The 23,562-nt window shown below is 48.9% G+C and overlaps 1 protein-coding gene across 4 annotated transcripts in view; it reads right to left on the bottom strand.

Moving 5' to 3' along the window:
* cacna1c (calcium channel, voltage-dependent, L type, alpha 1C subunit) overlaps positions 1-23,562 on the bottom strand; it is a 200,912-nt gene that overhangs the window by 62,252 nt on the left and 115,098 nt on the right. For 3 of the 4 annotated variants that reach the window (XM_072710105.1, XM_072710108.1, XM_072710107.1), the window contains one exon: positions 3,159-3,298. In XM_072710105.1, the coding sequence (XP_072566206.1) occupies positions 3,159-3,298 (140 nt within the window). Of the gene's footprint in view, positions 1-3,158; positions 3,299-4,042; positions 4,115-23,562 lie in introns of those variants that run through there. The other variant, XM_072710109.1, reaches the window with a different exon arrangement.

The raw sequence follows: 23,562 nt of genomic DNA on the forward strand, positions 1-23,562 counted from the left end.
ACCATCTGTCAAGCGATCTAGACGTCTCAAAACAGCCTTGGCCAAAAAAGCCCTAAACTGGGTTTTGGAACGTACTCCTGAAACCGTTAGGCAAGGTGGAGCAGGAAATCCACAAATCCTGCTGCACATTAACACTCCAACTTGCGCCGGTTTTAATATCAAAGGCTCCGTGCTCTGAGGGAGAATCACACTTTTAGGGAATTGTCTAGAAAAGGCTGTAGACTGATTTATCTGAAATGAAGAAAACTTCTCATTACACAACTGCCCTTAATGTCAAGCAAAGGTCATGTGGGTCAAACGAGTAGAGAAATTCAGGGAAGGGCTGGGCTGACTTTCACAGAAATACCTCACAGGACTACAGATAATTCTGCTCTAAATTAGGTGCAATCCGCTGCTAATTTCTCTGTCCCAGAGGAAGAGGAAGGCATGGAAACCCAAGACGACCCAACGAGCTGGGTGGTGCATGTGAACGCCATGTTCCTGAACGTCCTTCAGCTGGTCTCCCGGGGACAGGCCGCTGCTAGAGGGCACTATATCGACGCACTCCAGCTAGGCGTGTAGAGAGACCTTCGCTCTCCAGCTCACTGGGGACCCCTGGTGTCAGCATGGTCTTCACCCAGAACGTTTCTCTCACACGCTTCGCTGATGTTCTTGAGTCGCACCGTGCCTGGAGTCATGCTGTACAGTCACGGTGCTGTTGTGCCCTTTGCTACTGGTCAGACCGCAGTCTGGGGTTGGATGATGCTGCCTGTCATGCGCTCTGAAATCGGCTGGTTTTGCCTGCCCTGGACTCTGCAGTCAGCTCACTGTCCTTGTTTCTACCTTGAAGGTGTCAGCGACTGCACTGTAGGCCGAGCCTGACATCCCGGTGGATTTTGGGCCCACAGACTCAGGATGTAACAAACAGAAATACAGTTCTTAAACAAAAACTGACACAAAACTAAAAGATGTGTTCTGGGAGGATCTCTTACCCCTTACATCTGGTAAATAAAAACACAAACCAAATCATTCAATGTATTCCTCCCTAACTATAATCTCTCCACAGGAGGGTCCCAAGCTAAGAAGAAAGTCCAGCCACACTGCCTGCCTGTCTACCTGCAACAGTACAGATACTAACGATCTGTCACACCTCTGTCACATACAATCAGAGCGAGCAGGACGGGCTTCCACAGAGATGCAAGCATGCTGAATGGCTTGTATCGCTTCCTGGGCTGGATTAGCCCCAGTTCGGGAGCTCAATCGTTCTGTCGGGGGGAGCGTGAGGCCATACCGCCAACAGGACGCCCCCCACATCGTTGCCCTCAGGCACAGACGATGCCAGATGACGTGTAATTGCACAGACAACAGAATTACTTCTAGTGTGGGGACCAGAAGAGGAAGAAAGTTAAGGAAGAGAAAAAAGGAGGGAAAGTGCATCTGATAGGAGCTGAAGGGATTTCATTATGCCAATTGCAGTCCTGCCCAGGAACAAAATCATAGGAACAAAAAATTCAGCAGTATCAGTAATGGCTCCAACGGTCTGCACATTAAAGGGTCTGATTAGTGTGGAATAAACCTCTAGATATACTGTAGAATATAGTGGTCTGGACTTGCAGCATGACTAAAATGATCTACATGTTAAAGGGAACTGGCTGGTGTAGTGCAGACATACTGCAGAATATAGTGTTGGGGAGTATTCCCCAAACATGCCAGTAAAAAAGGGTTTAAAAGCAAAAATAAAATCACCAGTTTTTAAAACGGTTAATTGTAAATTAAAGCTGCGCAATCCTCCCATTTCAACTTTTCAGCTTAATGAAGCTACTGTACAGTTGGTCAACACATGGCTGGTGAACCTCAGTGCAGAGTGGAGACTTTGGATCAAAGTGTTCAGATGGTAAGTACTAACAGGTTATTCCCTTAAACCGCGGAGCTCGTAACAGTGCGTTTAGACCAGTGGTCACCAAGTGGCCAATACAACTGAATCCAGACCATCCAATCGTCCCCCACAACCCAGTCAATAGGTTTTATCATTGGAGGACCCACCCCAAGGTAGCAGATTTTATTGTTTAGGGATATCCCACTGCCCCAGTTTTTATTTTATATTTGTGGACCACCCCCCACCCCAGGAGGCCCCCTACAGGCGGGAGCATGCTTTTCTGTTTTGCTCTAACTGTCAGGTTGTTGACATGCACTGTTACGGACACACACTCCACACAGCCACACATTCCATCCCCAAACATACCAAGCCCCCCCCCCCCCCAGAAACGCCTGCGGTCCCCCACCCAACGCGGCAGACCTCAGCGTGCAGGCGGCTCTCCGGCCCACAATGGGCAGGCGTATGGATAAACCCTGACTTGGGGTTTTGACACAGCACAGCGTATGAGCTTTATGGAAACGCTCAAGTGGATTCGATTGCCAGTTAAATTACTTAAGTGGCCATCGCTCAGATGCGTCAGGCCTCCCGAGCGTGCTGCTTTAATAATGCGGACACGCTTATCACGCTGCTAAGCTACGCGGTGGCAGATACTCTGGACCACATCCACCACGAGACCTTAATCTGCAAATCTCAGCCACGACTGTCCTCAACATGGCTACCCATTTGCATTCTAGGTACACAAAGACCAGAGGCACATTGACAGGTTCAGAGGCCCCTGGGCTATATGAGTTGTCAGAGGCCTGACGGGGGGGGGGGGGGGGGGGGGTAACGGCAAAAGTTGCCGACTAGGGATAGGGTGGCGATGGTCAATTTTTATTAAACAAGGTTAGATGAGGCCCCTTTTTTTAGTGCAGGAACTGGGCTTTAGTCCATGCATTAAATCGCCCAACCAGAGACACAACCTTCTGGTGACCTGCCCAGCCCCATAACCCACTGGGCCGCACACTCCCAACACTCTCTAAACCTGCAAAAGGGATCAAGAACCCACACTCAGGCTCAGACAGGCAAACACCTTCACATCAGCGAGCAGCAAAAAGGAAATTCTTGTTCAAAAGCGCCTGTCATGTGGATAGCCGGTGGCCTTTTCAGACGCACCAATGAGGAATCGGCTCCTGCCCAGATCGACCAGGGCCGCGGTTTATTTTTAGGGACCAGGGAAGCATGGGGTTTCAGATTGTCTGAGGCGCCGGCAGACAGGGATGGGGCGGAGGTGTGTGGCAGCGGGCGGCGGCAAGGTACTCACCCTACGACTACGATGATGAAATCCAGAAGGTTCCATCCGTTACGCAGATACGCATTCGGGTGGAAGAGCAGCCCGTAGGCTATGACCTTCAGAAACGCTTCCACGGTGAAGATGATGAGGAAGAGATACTCAACCCGTTCCTGCAGTGGGTGGACAGAGAGAAAGAGCAATCAGCGTTATTCAGGTGAGGCACCGCCACTAAAGGCCACATACCGACAGAGGCAAACATCAGACACAGCACTGAGCTGCAAGATAAAACAGGAGAACGCCGACATTCCTCGGCACATAGCCCCCAGACCTGCATCAGGGTGCTGAGCTCAACATACTCCAGTGCACATTATATTATATGCACATTAAATTATAATAACAGGAAAGGAAAACAAACTGTGGTATCTTTTACTGCCTTACTGAACTGCGAGTGGCAGCTGAGGTCACTGGGGGAGAAAACTTAGCCCTGGTTCTTTCTTCCACCAGCTCGTCACCGCCCCCTAGAGCTCAGTGCGTGTCAAGGCAGCAGCAAAAAAACAAAAAAAAACAGCCCAGTTCCCCACAATTAAACCCTATTATGGAGGCTAAGAGGCTTCAAGTGACCGGCTGAATCCTCTCCTCTCTCAGCTCTGGCTCTCACTCTCCCCTTCCACGCCTGCGGGCAGAGAGTCTGACCCTCGTTGGCACCTTCCCTCTTCCTGCTTTTGGACACACAGAGCTGAATTCAGAAAACACAAGAGTCTGAGGCAGGACCCTCGTGTAGGCCGTTACTCATGCCCCCATGCAGATGTCGAGAAGTCGGATCAATGGCGCCATGTGGGATTAAGGCGCCAAGGCTCTGTAACCGTAAAGGAAAGTCAGCCGAGCGGAAGAACAGTCCGGAAAAGAGGACGCACCTGCAGGGTCACGACCGGCCTTGAATACATTCACTCCTCTGGCATCGCTCACGCGACGATGCGGAAACATCCATTCAGACGGTGTACTCCCAACTACTGGAGCAAAACCTCTGAGTCATCACCAAAAATGCCAGGGGGGGGGCGGCTGACAAGGCCATCGTGCCACCCCGCCCCGTTCGGACAGCCCGGTATTGGCTGCGGCCCCCTCATCGGATTTACAGTAGGCGGGCTGTCAAGCCGGCAGAGCAGGTCCAGCACCCAGACATCACACCGTTAGCCTTCCAGGGGAAATGGCTGCCAGCCAAACCAGGCAGCATGGAGCCGCCTCCCTCCGTAAACGGCCACTGCTCTTAGGCCAGGCCTGTTGGCAACACCTTGGCACTCTATGACTGCCTGCTCCTCATTACCGTCCAATCAGGGGAGCCGATCCTCCAACCTCATTACCGTCCAATCAAGGCAGCCGATCCTCCAACCAAAAAGCACAGGAAGGGGAACACCCCAAACAGGCACACACATCGAGAAAGGGGGTAGACGGGGGGAAACTGCCCCCAGGAATCCTACAGAGAGCACATTTCCAAGAACTCTACTCACTACTTAGGGTAGGCGTTCTGCCTCATGACAGAGACGTGGAGGAACTTTCTAGAAAGCTTTGTCTGTATTATGAGGTTCTATAGAACTGGTAATTGGTTTCTTTATTACTGGAAATCAAAGATCATGCTTTGTCTTTTTTTAAAACTGAAGATAAGCTTGTGGGTACAGCTTATAGAATAATTATTTAACAGCCTTCTTGGGTGTAATGGGGGGGTAAAGTGGGGGCGTGATGGGAACAGAGCATCTCAGGAAATATTTGGTTATAGGACAAGCGATGTGTAGTTTAGCCACGGAGGAAGACTCGGCAAGCGCTTTTCGGGAATCACTAGTGTCTGTGAGGCTTGCATCCAACCAGCTCGGAAGAGATCCTCAGGACCAGCCCCTCGCGCTAATTACCGCCTCGACCAGCAGCTGCAAATCTTGCCGAATTCATGTTGATCGCCGTGACAATGCACATTTTTACACTACCCCCCATCGGTCTCGCTGGGTGACTCTGTTATTCCCCCGTGCTCTGTGCAGCTCCTCTGTGTAGGCCGCTGGACCAGAAGTATGCTCACAGTGACAATATCTCCGATGGCTCTGTTGAGCCTCTGCCGTCCTCCATTTTGAGGGACTGAGGATTGCATCCCTGGGGGAGGTGGCAGGGAGCATGTGACAGCAGACCTCTACTGGGATATCCCCGTCAGATCCCGGCCCCTTCCTCCCAGAATCCCCTGCCCGCCCAAGCACTCGACAGCAGCCTTCCGATGTGACTCCCGTCCCGAGGCCATGGGAACTTGTCACAAACTGGCAGAGGCCTCACTTACGGGGGCTCTGGGGGCCTGGGTGGGTGCCCCTGCCCTCACAGCCCAGGGGAGGCAGGGCCCAGCTGCACCGCCCCCCCCATCCCCCCCACCCCCACCCGCCCGTCCTCCAACCATCCTCCTGAGAACCTCATTCCCAGGGCTGACGCCTTAGTGGGGACAGGGAGTGCTGCCAGATCAGAGCGGCACTCTGAGAAAGTGCGCGGAGCGGACCCCGCGACTAGCTCTGTGTATCTAGGTGTGTGGCTGTAAACACCACCCCAGACCCTGCCACAGCTACACGTCTTCATGAATATCCACGGCTTTTTACGTCTTCCTCGGCTTTTTACGTCTTCCTCAGAAGCCTGTTTATTTTACTATTTAAATAAATAAAAACTACAAATACTGCATGGTCTTCTATCCATGGGAATTCAGTCGTCTATTAAGGGGTACAGACAGGCCTGCGGGCCGAGCTCTGACCCCGTTTCCCCTGTGGCTCCGTCTGACGGCCGATGTGGCCATCGACCAGAATCCTGCTGTACTGGGTGGGCCTCCGGGGTTAGAGGTCTGCGCAGAGCCTGGGGAAGGGGGGGGGGGGGGGGGGGGACATCGCTCCCACAGGGCATTCAAAACGGGTTCTCAATAGCAGCCTGCAGGTGGCGCAGCGATTTACCAACAGACCTGCCGACCCGAAAATTAGGTAATGGTAAGGTAATGGTAAACCTCCAGCGCATTAACAGCATAGAAGTATGAGACAGTCAGGCAGCGTGTGCCTGGTGGGCTCTGCTTTCACCCAGACTGTTACAGAGCGGCTCATGCAAATAAGGTACATCTGTATCATAAAAAGAGCCAATCAGAACAAACAAAATTGCAGACAGGACTCAGCTGATCTTCGCTTCCAAATAAGGCTACTTAGAGTAGCATGTTTAGGGGATATATGAACAGTCTACAAAGTCGTGTATAAAACATGACCACCAGAGCTTGGGAAAGGGCCCAATGAACAGCAGCCCAAGGGTTGAGCCAATCAGCACTCAGGAGTTCATCCTTAGTGTTCTCCGTGCCAGACCAGATACCAGATACAGCACAAGGCTTACGGGAAGAGGACAGCACGCCCCCCAGCCTGCTACACGCATCAACCGGCCAAATACTTGTAAATCTCCTTTTTTTCCCATTCCTGAAATTCCGTCAATCCACAGGCCGTAGGAGCCAAACCCCAAAGCCTTTCATTCAGTGCATCTGGACCTCTTCACCTCCACCTCCACTCACAGAAACTTGACACCGAATAGAACCCGCAGATAGCATCGCCGGCATAAGACAGCACTGCCAGCGGCCCCCGGATAGGGGCCACACATGATCTCCAGACCATCATAGATGGGGGTGGGGGGGGGGGGGGAAATCAACCAACCCAGCCTCCTACACAAGAAATCCCCAAGAGAAAAGCAAGCTTTATAAAACTAGGGCATGAAACAAGACAGCTGCTATGCAATACAGAGACACAGACGTCCGGCCAAGTCGAGATCAAAGTTTGACGTCAGTCAGCCGACAGCATCAAGCATTGACCGCTCACCCCCCCCCCAAAACCATCCCCAACCCCCGGCTCTGTACCTGTTGAAGGCTCAATTAGCTCTAATGACCAAATTTCATGAAGTTTAAATATTTGCCCTATGTTGTCATCAGCAGTTAAAAATCTAGCACTGGTGAGCAGGCGATTTTGGGCAGTGAGCCATCACAAACATGAACAGAGATGTGTGTGTTAATCCTCTACCAAAATCCTGGGCAACCTGCTGACTAAGAAAGTCCTTGGACAAGTCCTGACCTGAAGTAACCCTGTGATGTTGACCTGGAGTAACCCCCACAAAGGAAGCCTCAGGTGTTTGCCTTCATTCCCATTTACATTAAATGTCAGCTGACACTCTATTCAAAGTGACTTACACTTTTAGCCGTTTATATACTGGAGCGATTCAGCTGAAATGCTTTGCTTAAGGGTACGACAGCAAAAAGCCATCTGGGATCCATGTCCTTTACCACTATGCTAATCCAACTGACCTCAAGCAACCCAGCTAAAAACCCCATTAGCTGGTGTTAACTTGGAGTAAACTGACCAAAAAGGTCTCTGCTCCTATTTTCGACATGGAGTAAACCCAGTGAGCGATCTCTGCTGCTGAGTAAGACTACGGCCAGTCCTGTGTAGTTTTCCAGCATGCTCCTGTGGGACACCCCTCTATGTGTGCGGCGTCTGGGACCAAGACTGCTCCATTTCCTCTGCCGCAAACTCCAGATTCATACCTTTACAAAACCACAAATGACGCAGCTTGTCAGCTGTGAAAAAAAAGACCTTATTAGGAATTCTTCCCCCCCCCCCAAAAAAAAAGGTCCTATCAACCACCAACTTCCTGAAAAATGGCCACATTTGGTGAAACTCCCCTACTTGTTGGCCACTACTTAAAATCCAGCAAATTATTATATTGGTGTCCCACTTGCTTCATGCTTATGGAGTTAATCCATTTATCGAACTTGGTTTAATCCCAAAAGTGTTTCCTAGAAAACGTGCTACTTACTAGAAACACACTTTTGTACTATCAAAGGTTGCAGTACCTCTGTTTGCAAGTGCCTGAAGGAAATGAGATGCTGGAGATACGATTGGAGTCGTGTTGACACATAATACAAAAGATTAAACACTTGAAACAGCAGCTAGGTTAGTACAGCATAGTTACCCATAGTTAAACTCACACTCTGTCCATCCACCTTCTAGCATATGCTCAACATGAGCCTGGAAGCTAGTCCAGGTAGTACAGGCACTCTGGACAGGATACTAGCCAATCACAGGGCACTCTGGACAGGATACTAGCCAATCACAGGGCACTCTGGACAGGATACTAGCCAATCACAGGGCACTCTGGAAGGGATACTAGTCAATCACAGACACGCACAAACACTACGGACAATTTAAAAGCACTAATTTACTTAACTGTATGTTTTTAAACTGCAGGAAAGACACACAACATGGGGAGAACCTGAAACTGCACACACAGAACCAGTGGGTTGGACTTGAACCTCCAGTCCTAAAGCCACGAGGCTGGAATGTTTTACAAACTGCATAAAATCCTCAGGTACAAACTGGTCTGCGAGAATGACAGTACACAGGTGGCTGCACTCATCTGAAGGACATGCGGAGGGTTCCCAGATGTTCGCAAACTTTCAATGGAAATCCGCTCAGGCCGAGATGTTGGCCGTGCTGTGACCAACCTCTGTCTCGGTTTGTAGATGCTACTTGGGCAGCAGGACGGTAACAAACTAATAACACGCTACCCTGACCGCTTCGACTGGCCGGCCAAAGCAAACAAGGCCGACTGCTCCCGATCCGTACTGAACATAGAACTGGCAGCGGGATTCCGTGAGGCCCTGCTGCAGTGAGAGCATTACCGGCACCTAATGAAGAAGCACCTGAGAGCTTTTGGTACAGGACACAGCTACTCTCAAAGAACAGCAAGGAGGATGGTGGGAACCCTGCTGATCACGGTGGGCAGCCTCATTCTACCCCTTTATTACAGTCAGATATATCATTAAAAGGTTACAGTCACAGTGTCAAATACGCACTACATCAATATAAAGGCGCCACACTTACGCTGTACTTATATATGACTGGATACTGCGCCCACTAATTCACAACAGTGTGATCTGGTTTTAGAGAGACCTCGCGTTTAGGAGGAAAGATCTCATTGTCAGGACACATGCTTCTTTTCTCACCACTCTCTTTTTGTTTAGCTGTCTTTTGTCCATTTTGCTGACACTCCTGTCCCCCCTCTTCCAGGGTAAGCGACGCCGCACGGGCAACGTGGCAGCGCGCAGTCAAGCTGCGAAAAAAAGACACACCACGCCTGGCGGAGAGGCCTTGAGCTGGGCGAGAAAATGAATCAACCGCGTAGCGAAAAAAATAAAATAAATATACCCCGGCAAAGCACAGTGCTCAAAAAAGGAAGAGGCGTATTTTTTGAGATTCCTCAGGTATGCTCTGTTTTCTGATTCATGGTGTTTACAAACGACGGGCTCCGGGCGACGCAGACCAGAGCGTTACGCCGGAGCCCGACTTGGCCAGCGAACAAAAAAACGAAGGCGCGTGCCGCCTCATTGGCCCGCTGAAAACGGACAAACGAGCAGCCCGGCGGGTCCAGCTAAAAGCATTCCACACCGCGGCTCTGTGCACTGTTAGCATAAGGAGCGGCCACTGCCAGCTGTCCCCGGCCAGCTTGGGGGACAGTGACACATTAGTGTGAGCGTCGGCCATGGGGTTTGATGCGAGGTGTCGACAGCGTTCTGGAACGTCAAGAAGCCACAGGGCGATCTGGCTGAAAAGGCGACGGTTTTCCGTGACTAAGAGCTGTTCTGGTTTGTGTCTTGAGTACTCTGCTGTCACGGACTATAATGCCACCCTACCCCTGCCCCCATCCCCCTATCCTTGTCCTCCGCCTTGACCCCATGCTAAAGTATTTACCCAGAAAGCCATCTCCTGCCATATGGACTCAGCACGGCCCACCTTGTCCATCAGGCAGCACTCTGTAACCTTGACCACCCTTCGCCCGGCTTTCCGTGCTCTGCCTCCACAGGCGGATCGAAACGGACCCTCGGAAAGCGCCACGGCCTCTGCCTTCAGACATTCGCGGCCTTTCCCGCCCGTGGACACGCGGATTAACCGGCGCTTCCTGGTCACCTAGAAAGCATCGCTCCTGCTAGCTGGCACACGGGCCGGAAGAGCTGCGGATCATAGAGGCGTGGAGGGTGCTACTCTGCCGGGTCAGCAAGATGGACCCTCTGACGAAGACAGTAGCAAGTCCTGGGCCGGGAGCCCATAACTGCAGAAGATGATGCATCGAATGGTGGATCACTTACAGCTGGCAGGCAGTGAAGCCTGGAAGGAACGACAGGCCCCAGGCTGGACTTTTGGGCAAAGCTGCTTAGGGGCCAGACTTAAGGAGGGCAGTACCGGCGACCCACCATCCTGTCATACCCCAGAGACTTGCCTCCGCACCACCAACATGCCCCAAAAGTGCAGACAATCGATGAATCTTTAATGAGCCAGACAATTAGCACAGGTGCAAAGCGAATCTCAGCTGTCGCATGAAACGGCGCCGCTTTTGGCGCTACGGTCCCATTTCAGCCCAATAATGCCTGCGCATTTAATTCAGCTCTTAATTCAGTTATACCCAGGAATCTGTTTTTCAGGCAACTTTTGGGAAAAGCAATAGACGAGTGTAAAAAATATATGTTTCTATCTGTGACATGTTTCAGTACCAAAGGTGCATGATTTCGTAACACTTAGCCTGACATCAGCAGTGGTGGGTGTGGCGACCAGATCGAGAGCCCGTAGGCTGTGCAGCTGCCTGGCACCTGCTCGTCACCATGGCCTGACTGTCAGTGAAATTACAGAAACGCCAGCGACCTCCAGCATGGTGTCCACGGGGCACGGAGTGCGAACAGATAAAGCTCTGTCTCTGCAGGGAGGGAGGACGGCTGTCGGCGGAAGTTTCTGCAGCTGGGTTCGAGGAAGACGAACAGGTGTGCGTGCGCTGAGGTGGAAGCCAGCGGCGAGCAGGCGGGCCAACAGCCGCAGAAGTCAGTCAGCGCCCCCTGATGGAGAACGCTTTAATGGTTCCCTCTGAAATCGTTTATTCCAGAGCTCTAAATTATCCCTCTTTCACAAGTAGGAGCCCCGGCCAAAATTTATGAGCACCTGGGGGAAAAACTGAGGGGCCCAAGCCAGAAGATAAACTCAGATCCGTGGCTGGCTCCGTGTCAGATTAAGCCCATGTCTGCATCAACTGGTTTCCATGGCGAACAGGCGTCCCCTCCCTGCCTCCACGCCACACTGCAAGCACCAGATGCAGCCTCCGCCCTCTTATCCGCACCCCTCGGCCCTTTGGACTTGCATGACGAGCTCATCCGTCTTAGTATTGGACAAACGGACGCCAGCGGTCAAATAAACGAGGCCAGTCTTCCCGGACAGGCTGCGCTTCAACAAGAACCTCCTCTGGCTCCGCCCACAGAGGGATGGTCATTACTGCTAGTCACATGGGAGGACCATCCAGTTTAAATGGCGTCCGCAGCTGAAATGGGCGCCGTTTATAGCATTACTCTCATTCAGACTCCAGCTTTGCGATGATGCCAAGATTCAGACAATTCAGGCGTGTAATTGCTTCATACAGCAGCACGCAGGAGGCCAGGTGGTGCTGTCCGGCATGAGCCGAGCAGCTCAGGCACGTGAGAGCGCAGTCACGGCCATTAATCTTCAGCTCCGTAGGACCGGCATCCCGTAGCATAAGCGCAGCGTCTGCGTCGGGGCGACTGCGGGGACCTGCTGCACGGACGCGCACATGCAACGAGAGGCATATGCACATGCAGGTCCAGGGAGACACTCACACACATACACTCCCGCCTCCCCTGACCAAAGCACAGACTGACCTCCTACAATCTTGCAAGTTTCTGATACATTCTATTACTTTCTTTATACCTTTATATGTAAGCTTTCTTATAAGATTCAGGAGGTATGTGTGTGATGTCACTTCCTGTTACCCCAAGCTACCTCTGAACCATCTGTAAGAAGCTGGTACCTTAAGCAGACCCCTCTGAACATACAGGCTCAGGCCGACCACACCTTACTGACCACTCATCTGCGAGGGAATCCCTAACACTCTCATGCATTATGATTGGGTTCCAGCCCCGGGACACCTAAGCAGGGCCCTTCCCCCTCGCGTCACACAGAGGAGGCCGTTCTGCTTTTGCACCTTTAACCATTAATTACATTAAATTAACTTTGCCCTGATGTATTAACGGGTTCAGAGAAAACTGCCTCATCAGTGTGAGCTGCCACAGTTTCCAGCCATCCATCCATTTTCTGCAAATGCTGGTCCTATTCAGGGTCACAGGGGGTCTGGAGCCTATGGGCACCAGCCCATTGCAGTGCACACTCGCAGTGCATTCACTCCTACAAGCAATTTGGTAACTCCAGTTAACCTCAGCATGTTTTTGGACTGTGGGGGGAAACCAGAGAACCCAGAGGAAATCCCATGCTGACACAGGAAGGACATGCAAACTCCACACACGTGGCAGAGACTTCAACCCTGGGCCCAACAGTTTAGTGACAGTGCTAATCACTGCGCCACTGTGCCGCATACCGCAGTTACCATATCCCATAAATAAAGGAATAAATGAAGCACTGAAGGAACCATGACTGAGTGAGCGAACATCAGTTCTCTAAACATGCGATGATGGAGGTGGCAGGGTGGAGATCTTTGAGGAGAGCATCTATGGCCAGGCTTAAACTGAAGCGTGGCTACAACTTGCCAAAACTGCAGCTTGGATAACACGAGCGCCCGCACTCATGCATATGCGCACGCACACACATACATGCATGCATGCACATGCACTCTGGACGGGGATTGCCCTCAGGTTCGAGATGCAGGCCCGATTAGGCTCCTGAAGTGCCAAGAGGAAAAAAAATACAGGAAAAAAATCTCTCAAATGCAAGTGGTGCAACTCAAGCATCTTCGGGGCTAAAGCATCTGCTGAGCAACCTGCGTGTCCTCCGTAGCTGCGCTGCTGCAGGTGTCATGCATATGCCGCATGGCAGGTACCCAAGCATGGGGGGGGGGGATGTGCCAGCACCTCTGACAGCTTTGCATGAGCCACCTACAGAAACGGGCTCCTAAAGCTGTCGTGCAGCCTGCGCTTGCGAGGTTAGCATGCGTGCCACATGCATGCTGGTCTGCACAAACATATTTAGAAATGCGACAGCCAGAGTAACAGCCTACCCACCCACTCACTCCGCATGAGACCACCCCTTGCTACATGAGTGACAGCTTCACTGTCAAATCAGAGCACCGGATCAGTCACAGTTGCCCTCCCCAATGTGTTCTGCCACATTTGCCTGTTTGGTTATGAGGCCGGCAACTCAAAACAACAAAAACAGGGAGAAAAGGAGAATCTGGTGTTACAATGCTGACACACCCCACACACACCACTCAGGAGGAAAACTGCCTCATTGATTCACTCCAGGAAGGAATGAGGACCTCAAACCTAGCAGAAAATCGCAGTTCTGGTTCTCCCACAACAAGGAAAAGTCCAATCGGATCCCAGGGGTGGAGCTTGCTGACTTAATGCATTCTCAGAGGTCCAACGGAGCTTCATCGTGATCCCTGAAGAGCAAACCAGACGGTGGCCGTCACAAGCGAGCCTGCCACAAATTACGCAGCCATGGCCCGGCTCTTGTCCCAGATCATCAGCATGGATGTAGCTGCAGGGACACACAGGACCACACAAAACACAGCTTCTTATGGGCAATTAATGCCAGTCCTACGGGAGGCACCCTAGCAAAAAAAGTTGTAACATTCTGGTTTTTTTTTTTTGGTTTTTTTTTTTTACGGTAATGCTAAGTTCTCCACGGGTGTTACCATGGAGACCAAGATTGGTTCTGTTGCCATGGAAACTGACAGCAGCATGAGGCAGGCTGAGCAGGCGGTCTGGCCCCCTCAGTGGTGGGGTGATGATCAGTGTTTAACCCAGAAAATTTACAACCACAGCTAATTGCTGCTTTCCTCCAACTTCGAGTCAGCACCCAAAAGAAAGATCAGAGTCCTCTCCTTACAGAGTTACAGTATGCGTACACGTGTGCGCGCGTGTGTGTGTATGTGTGTGTGTGCCTGTGCATGCGTTGAGCGAGTGCTGGTGTGTCTTGCTTGATCAAATTTGATGCAGGGACTTAACAACACGCAAATATACCAACACAGCTTTTCCCGCAAAGTTTGCACTTCTCAAAAACTGTCCCACATCAGTACGATTAGCCCAACCATCAGCATATTGCTAAGCTTGAGCCTTAGGCCTCAAATTTTAGTATTCCTTCAGTACCCTGTTTACACCAAGAACCAAGAACATTTCTTCAAAGGCTTTCAGAAACAAAAACAGCTGCAATTTTCACTTTTCACTGCAAGGTGTTCATGGGAACAGCGAAATATATGTAGACTCAAAAAAGCAGTTCCAATTTTTGTTCCACCAAGTTTGAAGAGACATTTTCTTTTAAGCTGCTCTGGCCAGACGTGACAGGCAGCACTTCCCAGCATGTATGCTTGGAAAGGCAGAGAATGCAGATTTTCATGCAATTTCAATATGATTTGATTTTAAAATCTGTGCCTATTTTAAGCAAAAAATTAGATTAAAAAAAGTTCTTCCTTGAGTATTTTTTTCTGAATGACATATACATTAAGGTAGCTGATGTCTTTGAGAACCTTGGACCAGTCCATCTAGGAAAACTTGCCCTCAAGTCAAACTTTAAGAGTCACTATACTGTATATATTTGAAATTGAATTATCTCTCCTCTGACGACCAGATAATCGAGCAATAGATTGACAAGCCCCAACACAATTCTGTCTCCAGCGAGGACCAACAAGAGGGTCACATGGTCAACCACAGCACAGACCTCTGTAACTTACAGGACCTACAAAGACCCTGTGCAGTTATAACTATTTCTCCTCACATCACATATCTCAGAAGCTATTTTTTTGCCTGCTAAGTTACTTTGAAAGTATTGTGTAAAAGGGAGATTTTTCCCACTTTGTGCTTGAGGTCCACCGTGTGTTAGACCCTCATTATCTAAAGACAGGGTCCGAACTGTCCAAGCCGGCAGGTCAAGACGACCGTGATAAATCCTTTTCTGGGCACAGGCGGCACAGAGCCTATGTACACCTCCCCCAGCAGCCTAATTGCAAGTGTGGGCCCGATTCACTTCAAGTTCTGTGGGAAGGATGTGTGTGTGTGTGTGTGTGTGTGGGGGGGGGGGGGGGTGGTTAGTGGGAGGACCCACTTTGCTCATTAGCCACAGCTAGCTCACAGCTGGTGGCTGGGTCGCCTCCCTCACATCAGGGACATTGCTGCCTTGTTAACAGAAGAGATACATCCCTGATGTTTGCCTGGGGCCAGCCGGGGATGGACCGACGCATGAGTCATGTTCCCCTTACATACATTTAGGGAAACCAGAGAGGGTGGTTTAGGGCTGGGGGTAGAAACATGGGCCAGAGCTACATTCACATGCTAATGTGCGGTGTGGAGGAGAGTGCTTGTAGTGAAGCTAAAAGCAGGAATCGCTTCCATTTTGAGCCCGCCTGTCATGCACCGACGCCACCTACAGTCTGCTGAAAGAATGAAAAGGCAGGGTTAAACATGAGGGATAGGTACACATCTTGTGACAGACTCTGATGGAATAACAAATGAGGCCCATGTTTCCCATTAAGGATATGAAGTTTGCTGCGATTGACTGAAGCCAATGATCCTGCCAGGATCAAACCAAGCCTTAGAGAGCCCAAGTCCAACCGTCATGCCTGCTCATCTTTTAACTGGTGACATATCTCGTTAATGGAACCAGACTATGAAGGCTGCAAGCCACAAGTCAGGACAGGAACAGAATCATTTTTAATCACATGCTGAGAAAAATCACGAGTATCTAAAAGTAGGCAATTCTGTGAGATTTTCCAAATACGAGAATCGGGAATCAAGAAATAATGGAATGATGGTAATTGGTGCACTATTCATAGCTACCACTTATGATGTCATTTCTGATGTGTTATCTGCTGCCCTGGCCATTGTTATGTTTATGATACCCGCGGAATAGTGTGCTTCGCACCTGGCAGGTCACTATGAAACGGCAATGTGTGAAACATATTCTCACCATTTCCATGGCTACCTTTCCATGGCCGTTCCATCTACGGGATGACAGCAGGAATAAAGAAGCCAGCGGGAGCTGGAACTGAAGATGATTCGAAAGAAATATGGTATTCCACATGACACTGAAGCTTGCTGCTGGACAGCATTTCCTTGTTGTGCCATTCTCACACTTGCTATTGCTTTTCCCTCCATGGTGCAGAATGTTGCTATGTATCACAAGTTTTAGGAAATTTTAGTGAACAATACGTTTGTCAGCTGGCATTGCTAGCATACTCTAATGCTACAATTCCTGATCTGAAATATACTTTACTGGTGTTACATCTAGAGATGCCCCGATATTCGGATCAGTATTGGTGCCGATTCAGGCCTATTTGACGGATCGGGTATTAGGCATACGTGTCCGATCCATGTCCAATATTTACATATTTAGGTTTTGGCAGTCTCTAAAAAGATCTTTTTGCTCCTATTTTGTGTTAAATCAATCAGTCACATGACAGCTCTTTCCCATTTTAGATGTGTTTTTTTGGGGCATTCAAGCTGAATGCTAACCCTGCAATCTTTTTGCCACTCAGTGGGTGTGAGCGGAATGACTTCCGCCCGCTGTGACGCCATGCGCATACCCTTCGCAGTACAAGGAGTGTAAGAACATCAGATAAGAGGGTGACGGTCTGGAAGTATTTTACGCTTTTAACAACAACTAGTAGTAGTGCAATCTTTTAAACCTTGGTTGTTTAAAAGTGCCTCATAAATAAACTTCGATTTGATTTGATTTGATTTGATCTTTGTAAAAACAAAGTTCTGAGAGGTGGAAGTAGCCTTTAGTGGAAAATTCCACTAAACAAAGCGCACGCAATTGTGCGAGATCATGCCAGTAATATGAAACAAAGCAATGGATGGCTTGGGAGTCACTAGCTTGGGCTGCTTTGCGATTCCAAATCCAGGCCTTGTTTTCAGTTCTCCCAGGTAGTTAGTTTAATAATTACTGACTCTGATTGGTCAGAGGCTTCACACCTGGCTCACAGGTAAAGGAAGGCTGGGAAACCAGCAGGGCTCGGACCTCGAGGACCGTGATTTGAATAACCCTGACCCACACCTACTAAAACATAAAAGTTTACCTAGCGTCTCAAAACCATCCTTGGGTCAGCTGAAATCCTTCCGCTTCTGAACCCCGACCGCTTGTTCTTTTCACGTCTTTCAGTTACAGCCACCAGAGCTGATAATGAAGACCTTCCCTTGCTGAGGAGCCTGGCAGGCCCAAAGCAGAAGGTGAATCACACTCCCCGTTACAAAGCCAGACACCGGCAGAGAGTGGAGATGGAGACGTGGGCTGATAGGCCGGGCGCGGCACACCAGTGAACGTGTGGTGCCCTATTTGGCCACTGTCCTGTTTTTTCTTACGGAAACAAGGACAGCTGACCATAGTGCACTGCCAGGCAGGGGCTATCAATCCCTAATCCTGGGATTGCTGACCTCCAACTAACATTTACTTGCTGTACACAATTCCCTTTGCGTGGTAAGTGACTGGATTCGTGTATGGTGGGTATTTCCGGACCTTGCGCCTTTTTCAGAAATGTTCTATAATGAGATGACAAATTTATAGTTACTTTCATTGCCAGATACAAAAGAAACAACAAAACATAGTAGATTCTAGAAGGAAGAATAATAAAATACAAATGAACATGGACAATGACAAAATGAACAATAATAAACCAGGGCCACCAGTAGGCAGAGGACAAAGGACAAAAAGAGAAATTTAATCATGGCTCTTTACTGCTATACCTAACATCGAAATAAATAACACAATAACGTAATAATCAAATACTATTGTACACTTAGCACTCATGTAAAGTACATTTTGTTGAGAATGATGAAAAAAATCCCTGTCCTCTTATATTTTAAAGTATAGCAGAGTATAGTAGAATATCAGAATTCAAAACCAGGATCCACGCCTGACATTTTTCTCTGACAAGTGAACTAATCATTGTGCCATAGGAACTGGCATGCTGGTATAACTACCGTCCTAGCAAATAGTACTATACTCAGCGAGCTTGTGGAGCACATAACCTGTGGAGAAAGGTCTGCTGCCCAAATCAGATGCAGCCCCCTTTATTAACACCTCTGCTTTATCAAAGAGGACTCTGGGTAATGGCAGAAGGACATTAATTGTTCACCAAAGCTGCGTTGTGATGTTGCTGGGGGCAGAGGCCTGGACGGGGCCCACTCCAGCAGTGATGAACACGGTGAGACGTAATCAGAGGAGAGAGGCACTTTCTCCCAGGGGTACTTCTGCCTTTGATGAACAACAGTGACTGTTCCTCAGCCCAAAAAGGCACGGGAAGAGGACAAAATGCACCTGAACAGCAGTGAAAGATTGTCCCTGTTCACACAGCCTTATTACTCATGCATAAAGATCCATCTGCCTAAGCCAACATCATAATATTAATAAAGAACAAGCTGCAACCTTACAGTTTGTATGGAAATAAAGGGAACAGTAAATATTAGCAACCAAAAACCTTAAAACAAAATTCTTAGAAGCAAACACAGTTTGCCATGTTTCCTCAAATGGATTCCGACTGTCTCCCAATTCAATTACGGCACGGTTCCTCATTCCTCCTAAATTAGCTCCTACTTCTTTCCATTTCTAGCTCCCTCCCACTGTTTTCTCTTTCACACGCTTCATCTTTTGTTCTATTCTTCCACTGTTTTCATGATTCCTCCACTCCATTCCAGCTGTTACTGTTCCAGCTTCCTCCTCATTTTCGTCTCCTCTGTGTTCCTACTTGTTCCCATGTTTTGTCATTCCTTTTTATTCATACTTCCTTCTACTGTGTTCTTTCTTCCTTTTCTGCTCTTACTTCCTCTCAATGTGTTCTGCATTTGCTCTTTTCTGTTCCTACTTCCTCTCATTATGTTCTGCATTTCCTCTTGTGATCCGACTTCCTCTCAATGTGTTCTGCATTTGCTCTTTTCTGTTCCTACTTCCTCTCAGTATGTTCTGCATTTCCTCTTGTGATCCGACTTCTTCTCAATGTGTTCTGCATTTGCTCTTTTCTGTTCCTACTTCCTCTCAGTATGTTCTGCATTTCCTCTTGTGATCCGACTTCTTCTCAATGTGTTCTGCATTTGCTCTTTTCTGTTCCTACTTCCTCTCAGTATGTTCTGCATTTCCTCTTGTGATCCGACTTCTTCTCAATGTGTTCTGCATTTGCTCTTTTCTGTTCCTACTTCCTCTCAGTATGTTCTGCATTTCCTCTTGTGATCCGACTTCTTCTCAATGTGTTCTGCATTTGCTCTTTTCTGTTCCTACTTCCTCTCAGTATGTTCTGCATTTCCTCTTGTGATCCGACTTCTTCTCAATGTGTTCTGCATTTGCTCTTTTCTGTTCCTACTTCCTCTCAGTATGTTCTGCATTTCCTCTTGTGATCCGACTTCCTCTCAGTATGTTCTGCATTTCCTCTTGTGATCCGACTTCCTCTCAATGTGTTCTGCATTTGCTCTTTTCTGTTCCTACTTCCTCTCAGTATGTTCTGCATTTCCTCTTGTGATCCGACTTCTTCTCAATGTGTTCTGCATTTCCTCCTTTTTGTTCTTCCTCCCACTGCATTCTGCCTCTCGTCCTTTTTGTTCCTACTTCCTCTCACCATGTTCATTCCCTGCTTTGTGTTCCTACTTCCTGCCAAAGAGTTCCGCCTTTCATTACTTTTTCTTCCAACTTCCTTCCATCATGTTCCGTTTTTCCGCCTTTATGCCCCGACTTCCTCCCACTGTGCACTCCCTTTCTTTCACTGTGATTAAATTAGAGGGGGTCACAGCGGGAAGTTTCCGGCAGATTCCGCCAAGTCGCCAGGCAACAGAATACCACACTCTCTCGCTGTCCCGCTTCCAGGGTTTCTGGGGGGCACTTTGTACAGCTGATTTAAGGGGGCCTTAAAGGCCAGGTGGCGGGTGTGCCTTGCACTGGAAAAGGTTTCTTTCTCCCTGAAAGGAAACATGCCTGTGCTGGCAGGAGCGGAGCCAGAGGCCAGTGCTGTTTTCATAGAGCCGTTTAGTCACGAGCCATTAAACATGGCAGAGTCACATCCTTTATTTGGAGCTTTCTGGACTGAGAAACAGACACAGCCTTCCATCCCTTTCACGAAGTACAGACATTTTTTACTATGACTTATGACCATAAGTAACCAAACAAAATACGAGAGTTTTGGCATTTTTAGGTTTTTGATTGATTTCAGAGATCTTTGCAGGGACCAGAAAAATGGCCCCCAGAATGTCAAAATAACAGATTTTTCTTTCACATTGTGGGGGACATTTGGTCCCCACAATGTAATACAAACGTAATCCATACACACACACACACACAAACACACACGTTCATATTCATGTCTTTGTGGGGACTTTCCATCTATTTCTATGGGAATGACCCTAATGCCAGCTATGCCAACCTTAACTATAAGCAATCAAACTAAATATAAGATTTTTGGCTTTTTTAGTTTTTTGATCGCAGTCACAGATTTTCATAAAATTGTTTCCCCTCGTGGCAACCAAATAAATAACAACAAAAAATTTAATACAGATGCTCCTCTACTTACGAACGAAATACGTTCTGAACGGCCGTTCGTAACTTGAAATGTTCGTATGTCGTTATTCAACATCATTTTAAGGATATACGCAAGTACAGAGAATTAGGATGCTGGGAGTTCGCACGCTACGCTGCTGCGCGGCGGGAGTAGCGGCCAGAAGCCGTACTAGGCGGGATTGGCGTGCAGAAAAAAAATTACGTTGCAGACAGGAAATGGGAGCCCAACAAACACAATTTGGAGTTACAGTCCTCTTTGTTCGTATGTCTGAAAGTTTGTAAGTTGAAAGTTCGTAAGTAGAGGAGCGTCTGTATATACCTAACTCACCCACCCACACACATACACACACACACACACACACACACACACAATACAAGGCTCACATGCAGTTTAGTTATATCTCTGTGTATGTCCTATGAACACCTATTTTAATGTTGTTACATCTCTAACCCTAAAGTAAAAAAAGATGAAAATGGGAAAATTAACAACAAAAACTTCTGCCAAATTCGGTAAAGCCAAAGCCAAAATTATAAACTGCTTTTCTAAAAAAATGTCCCCATTATACATACATTATTGAAATTTTGTACCAATGACAAAGTATAATTTATCCATACACTGACTCACAAGACACACAGACTCATTGTCCGCTCCCTCTCTCTCTGCTTCATTCCTGCCTTCTCAAGACCACCTTAGTGCTGGAGGAGACACGTTATTACAAAACCTCCAACCAGAAGGAGAGTCTCCAAGATCCAGAAGCTATCCAAGTCCGTCCCCCTTTCCACAGGCCTGAAGGAGCCAGCCCCTGCTGCTGTGACTCAGAAGATTCCGGAACAAAGACACGGGGCTTTTCTCAAGGTGCACAATCACAGGGTCCCCCCTGGGACACAAATCTGTGATCTCTTAGTCACTAACCCCATTCTTTAACCACTACATAACACCAGCATATGTATCTCCAACAGTCCTGCGGTCTGCACTGATTGTGACTATCTGGAAGCATTTCAAAACACACACTGCATGTGCTCCAAAGTTGGAGCCCCCTTCCTTTCCGTCAGGAAAATTGTTATTTTTACAGTGTCGCTGATATTCATAGTTATGTACGCAGGAGTTCAGTGCTTGGCTGCATCCCTGATGGCACTGTATAAGTTGCTAGGTAACTAAATTCTCATTTAATTCGATACCGTCTTCGATAACATAGCTCAAACGGAGGAAGAGAAGGCAGGTGTTAATTGTTTGACATTAAAAGAGCAGGCAGAAAGCATTTAATGCGACCAGGCCACAAACAATGCGAGTGGGAACCCTTTGGGGTATCAGCAGTGCAGTGCAGTGCAGGCCACAAACAATGCGAGTGGGAACCCTTTGGGGTATCAGCAGTGCAGTGCAGTGCAGGCCACAAACAATGCGAGTGGGAACCCTTTGGGGTATCAGCAGTGCAGTGCAGTGCAGGCCACGAACAATGCGAGTGGAAACCCTTTGGGGTATCAGCAGTGCAGTGCAGTGCAGGCCACGAACAATGCGAGTGGGAACCCTTTGGGGTATCAGCAGTGCAGAGCAGTGCAGGCCACAAACAATGCGAGTGGGAACCCTTTGGGGTATCAGCAGTGCAGTGCAGTGCAGGCCACGAACAATGCGAGTGGGAACCCTTTGGGGTATCAGCAGTGCAGAGCAGTGCAGGCCACAAACAATGCGAGTGGGAACCCTTTGGGGTATCAGCAGTGCAGTGCAGTGCAGGCCACAAACAATGCGAGTGGGAACCCTTTGGGGTATCAGCAGTGCAGTGCAGTGCAGGCCACAAACAATGCGAGTGGGAACCCTTTGGGGTATCAGCAGTGCAGTGCAGTGCAGGCCACAAACAATGCGAGTGGGAACCCTTTGGGGTATCAGCAGTGCAGTGCAGTGCAGGCCACGAACAATGCGAGTGGAAACCCTTTGGGGTATCAGCAGTGCAGTGCAGTGCAGGCCACGAACAATGCGAGTGGGAACCCTTTGGGGTATCAGCAGTGCAGAGCAGTGCAGGCCACAAACAATGCGAGTGGGAACCCTTTGGGGTATCAGCAGTGCAGTGCAGTGCAGGCCACGAACAATGCGAGTGGAAACCCTTTGGGGTATCAGCAGTGCAGTGCAGTGCAGGCCACAAACAATGCGAGTGGGAACCCTTTGGGGTATCAGCAGTGCAGTGCAGTGCAGGCCACGAACAATGCGAGTGGAAACCCTTTGGGGTATCAGCAGTGCAGAGCAGTGCAGGCCACAGCCTCAGTAATAGTTTTCAGATTACAGACTGGAGGAAAATACTGTGCTGCTGCCCAGAACATTAAAGTTTTTTAACATGGCTTCATTGATACAAGCACTTTATAAACTGCAAACCAGGTAATAATGACTGCAGAAACCCCCACATTATCAAAACCTGCATGGACTACAGAGATTTTCTTTTCATGAAATTTCAGATGCCAGGAGAGGGACTGGGTTAAAATGCACTGACACACACAGCAAGGACAGGCCCTGCATGAGAAAGATAATGGGCTCCAAAATAAAAGAAAGAAGAGGTGACGAAGTGAGCGAACATAAATCATCCCATCCCATGCTGGGGACTGGGGTCTGCAGTCCCGTAGGACAGATAAACCAAGCTTGATCCTGTATGTGTGTGTGTGTGTGTGAGTGTGTTTGTGTGTGTGTGTGTATACAGGCATGAATTTGTATCTCTGCCTGCAGTTCTGTGTGATTGTGCACATGTCTTCAGTGGAGCAGGCTGACACCCCTGTCCTCAGTTCAGCACACCATCTTCTCTGATACTGCCAATCCCACCCCCCAAAAACAACCCACACCTGCCCACCCCTCTCCGTCACCCCCCCCCCGGTCATAGTTTCTCCCG

The sequence above is a fragment of the Paramormyrops kingsleyae genome, chromosome 3 (assembly GCF_048594095.1).
Source record: "Paramormyrops kingsleyae isolate MSU_618 chromosome 3, PKINGS_0.4, whole genome shotgun sequence".
NCBI classification, from domain to species: Eukaryota; Metazoa; Chordata; class Actinopteri; order Osteoglossiformes; family Mormyridae; genus Paramormyrops; species Paramormyrops kingsleyae.